Here is a 4,016-nt window from a genome sequence, read left to right as displayed (position 1 = left end):
GGAGGAATTTCTTCACAGAAAGGGTCACTGGACACTGGAATGGCCTGCTCAGGGAGGTGGTGTAATCACCATCCCTGGAGTGTTCAAAAAACATCTGGACATAGCACTCAGTGCCATGGTCTGCTTGACATGGGGTGTTCAGTCAAAGGTTGGATTTGAGGTTCTTGGAGTTCTCTTCCAGCCTTAATGTTGCCATGGTTCTGTGAGGAGTCAAGGATGGGGAGGGGTAAAGTTGTGTCTGGCATGTTTTGTGTGTCTTATGATGTCCAAGTATGTTGCAGGTAAAGCATTTTGGGGGTGTGTGCCAAGCTGTTTGTTGTGGATTTTGTCTACCGTGTATGTGGCTGCCCCGTGACTTCATATTGCACAAGACCCCAGAAGTTACCACCCAAAAAGGCAAAATTTGATTAATTCTGTCACATTTCACCCCAAAACCCCTCAGATCCCCTGTGACTGTGGGAACAGTGAGGGTGAGGATGACATACATGTGATGATGACATACATGTGATGACATGACCATGGGTGCCATGACAATGACAAGGACATGGACACTGCAATGTCTTAGCTGAAATTTTATTGCTCTGCTAGAAGCTGGCATGATCTTGACCTGCCCAGTGACTTCATTGGTGATAACAGTGGCAGAGGTGATGTCCCTCTGCCACACTCCCCTCAATTCACCTAGAAGAGATATCAACAGCCCAAGAGGTAGAGCCACTTTCCACCCAAATCCCCAATACCTCCCAAAAATATTCCACACAGAAATCCAAATTTTCCTCACAAATTATCCCATAAAATTCCCACCTTCAAACTTCCAATTGTTCCCCAAATGCTCAATTTCCTCCAGTTCCTAATGCCCCTAAATTCTCAATATTCCAATAAAGATTCCCATGGTTCCCCCCCAGTTCCTGATTTTCCCCAACAAATTCTGTCTCCCTCTAAACTCACAGCGGCCTTCACACAGTCACAAATTATTGCCTCAAATCCCCACTTTTCCCCCCTCATTCCTGAATTTACCCCCCTGATTCGCACTTTTCCTCAAAATTCCCAATTTTCTCCTCCAACTTACAACCAGCAGCTGTTATCCAGCTGGGGAGGATCCACATCTGGGGCCTGGAAGTCATCCACCCTAAAGACCCAGCGTCCTGGGACCTTGACGTTGGAGGTGGTGGTGATGTTGATGATGGCATCAGTTTGGGATCCAGGGATGTTGTAGAAGTTGGTGTCATCACCGCTATTGAATCCCGCCTGGAAAATTAAAGGTGGGGGGAGAGAATGTAGGAGGGCTTACCCCACCCAAAGAGCCCCTAAAATTATTTCATGATGCGAATATACTTGTTGTATATACCCAGAAATTATATGTACCAATCCATGACCATCACTATGGCAATCGTCTGCAGAAGAAGGGGGGACAACCTCCTGTCTTCACTATCATCATTATCATCATCATCATCATCATCATCACAATCATCATCATCATCATCATCATCATTCATCATAATCACGATCATCATCACTATCATCATCAATACTGTCATCATTATCATCTCCAATATTTGGGATGGGCCAGCCTCTGACCTCCATCATCATCCTCTCCAGAAGATGGGACAGGGCCGCTTGACCTTCCCAAAATTGGTGTGGACCTTCATCATGATCATGATCATCCCCAGGAAATGGGATGGGCCAATCCCTGATCTTCATCATCATCATCCTCAGAACATGGAGTGGGACAACCTCCCCCTTCTCGTCCACCCTTCCCACCTACATGTGCTGGGGTCCCCCCAAGTCCTGTTTCAGCATCCCCATCACTTGCTGCCCCTGTGGTCCACTGGATGTCCCAATAGTTGAGGATGATGTAGAACATCTTGGAGTCAGTGGTCAGCACAGCCTGGAAGGTGTTGCCCTATGGAAGAAGGTCACAGAGGTCAAGGATGAGTCATGAAGGTCAGAGATGGGTTCTGGAGGCCAAAGTTCAGTCGGCCAGCAAGGCCACCAAGTGGGTCAACGAGAGCCAATGAATTGCCCCACTTCATGCCCCATGGACCATGGGCCTCACCTTGTCAGATTTGGAGCCCCAGTAGGCCACATGGTCCCAGGTGGCCACGAAGGCCCAGGTGGCAGTGAAGGGGCTTTCGGGGAAGTATTGGGTGATGTGCTGGCTGATGTCCCCCAGCAGTGCTGGGTCGGTGCTCTGGCGGTAGAAGATGTCCCCACCCTCCACGTTGTCCACATCTGCCCAGAAGGGAGTCACGAAAGGGCGCCCGTCCGCCAGAGGGAAGGGGTCAGGGGTGTATTGTCTGACAGGCTTGTCAAAGGAGATCACCCCATTGTTGTTCACCTGGAGGTGGCACCAGGAGTGGGTGGGTGCAACACCTTAACTTGGCTTTTGGGGTCTTCAAAATGGACCCTACAAGCATGCCTAGAACCACTACCCACAGGGACCCCCATCACCTATCAACACCCCAAGATCCACCGCTCACAGGACTCCCTCAAAACTCATCAACCATAGGAGCCCTCATCCACAGGAACCCCCCCAGCACCCAAAGAACCCATCAAGATCCATCAATCTCCCAGACACAGCACCACAGGACCTCCCCAAATATCAGACCTATAGAGCCCCCTAACAGCAACCACCCCCAGGACCCTCCCAAGGCCCACCACCCCCAGGACCCCACAACCCCCACAAATCCCCCCGAGACCCACCCATAGAGGACCCTCACAAAATCCACCATCCACATGATCCCACAATGCCCACCTACACACCCCAAGATCCACCCTGTGGGGGACCACCCAAAACCAACCAAGAGCCCCCAGCCATATGACCGTGAAGGACCACACCATCACCCACCATCCTCAGAACCTTCCAAGCCCCTCCAACCCCCCCCCCGCCCACCAATACCACCAGCGCCCTCAAGATCTCCCACCCATCTGAAGATGTTTTCATGTCCAAGGATAAAACCCACTGTGAATTCAAGAAGGGTTGATTTTGGGGGCACACACACACACATACCCCCACACACACACCCACCAGTAAAAAATTCAGTGGAAATGGAGGGGAAATTTGGAAAAATGGAGGAAATTCCCCAAAATATTGAATTTGGGGTGACCTACAAACGCAGTTTGGTGGGTTTTGCCATAGAAGGTGAAGGGAATGGAGAGGGTGATTGCCTCAGATGTCCCATCATCGAGTTTGGGGTTGGTTTCATCCCCCTGGTCTGGTCCATAGGGATAGAGCAGGGATCCTGTGGGAAAATCAGGATTTGGGAAAATCACAATTTGGGATCTGCTCTTAAATTCCCACCCAATTACATGGATTTTGGGGTGTAGCCCACCAAATTTGGGGTTCCCATGGTTACCTAAAAATGGATGTCTCTTCTGGGTTTTCATGATGAAACTGGTGTGAAAGGGAATGACCCCAGAGGAATTACATTGCCCACACATGGATTTTGGGAGACTAGCAGGAAAATGGCATGATGTGGGTGGGAGAAAGTCTGATTTAGGTGGAAATAATGTTGTTTTAGGGCTAAGCCCCCCAAAATTCACCTTTTTCAGATGAGGTTTTGGCGTCCACCATGGAATCTGGAGAAGAAATAGGAGGGAAAATGAGTTGATCAATCATTTTTCCAGCAGGGAAGAAAATGACAAGACTTTTCAGAAACAATATTTACCTAAAATCAGGAGGAAGAAAATACTAGAGGGTGACATCCTCGACCCTAAAATAACTGTTAAAAAAACCTGGAAAACTTAAAAAGAAACTATAAATACATCCGAACAAGCAAACCAGCAACCCTCCACAAAAGAGAGGATGCAGTAAAATGAAGTTCCAGAGACAAAAAAAATTCATATTAAAACACCAAACACACACTTTGTCCAGGATGTTTGTGTGGAGGGCTTTGTGCATGAGTGGTATTTTACCAATTTTTAAAAAGAATTTAAGCATTTGAAAAGTTTTTTTTTTTATTTAATTAGAGTGCATTTTAAAGTAATCATTTAATTTGATTCAGGAGTTTTTAAAATTT

General features: G+C 47.8%; 1 protein-coding gene across 2 annotated transcripts; it reads right to left on the bottom strand.

Annotated features, from left to right (window-relative positions):
* Positions 1-557: 557 nt before the first annotated feature.
* On the bottom strand, positions 558-3,631 carry LOC131570985 (sushi, nidogen and EGF-like domain-containing protein 1). Of its 2 annotated transcripts, none has more exons than XM_058823464.1 (6): positions 3,541-3,631; positions 3,109-3,239; positions 2,054-2,335; positions 1,763-1,900; positions 1,067-1,245; positions 558-678 (listed from the first exon to the last, which is right to left on the bottom strand). In XM_058823464.1, exons 1-6 carry the CDS (start codon positions 3,614-3,616, stop codon positions 675-677), a joined length of 810 nt encoding a protein of 269 aa, XP_058679447.1. In that variant the 5' UTR covers positions 3,617-3,631; the 3' UTR covers positions 558-674. The 2 variants fall into 2 exon arrangements, with proteins under 2 accessions (XP_058679447.1, XP_058679446.1); XM_058823463.1 differs by lacking the exon at positions 3,541-3,631 and adding an exon at positions 3,354-3,447.
* Positions 3,632-4,016: the final 385 nt, after the last annotated feature.

The sequence above is a fragment of the Ammospiza caudacuta genome, chromosome Z, assembly GCF_027887145.1.
Source record: "Ammospiza caudacuta isolate bAmmCau1 chromosome Z, bAmmCau1.pri, whole genome shotgun sequence".
NCBI classification, from domain to species: Eukaryota; Metazoa; Chordata; class Aves; order Passeriformes; family Passerellidae; genus Ammospiza; species Ammospiza caudacuta.
This window is presented reverse-complemented; position numbering and strand designations above follow the sequence as displayed.

Bases quoted from the DNA above. Each gene is read 5' to 3' on its own strand.
- LOC131570985 (XM_058823463.1), bottom strand. From the start codon at position 3,438: ATGTGTGGGCAATGTAATTCCTCTGGGGTCATTCCCTTTCACACCAGT. The intron at 2,336-3,108 runs GTAGGTCACCCC...TGCCACCTCCAG, and splicing joins AAACCCACCAAACTGCGTTT to GTGAACAACAATGGGGTGAT. The intron at 1,901-2,053 runs GTGAGGCCCATG...CTTCTTCCATAG, and splicing joins GGGGCTCCAAATCTGACAAG to GGCAACACCTTCCAGGCTGT.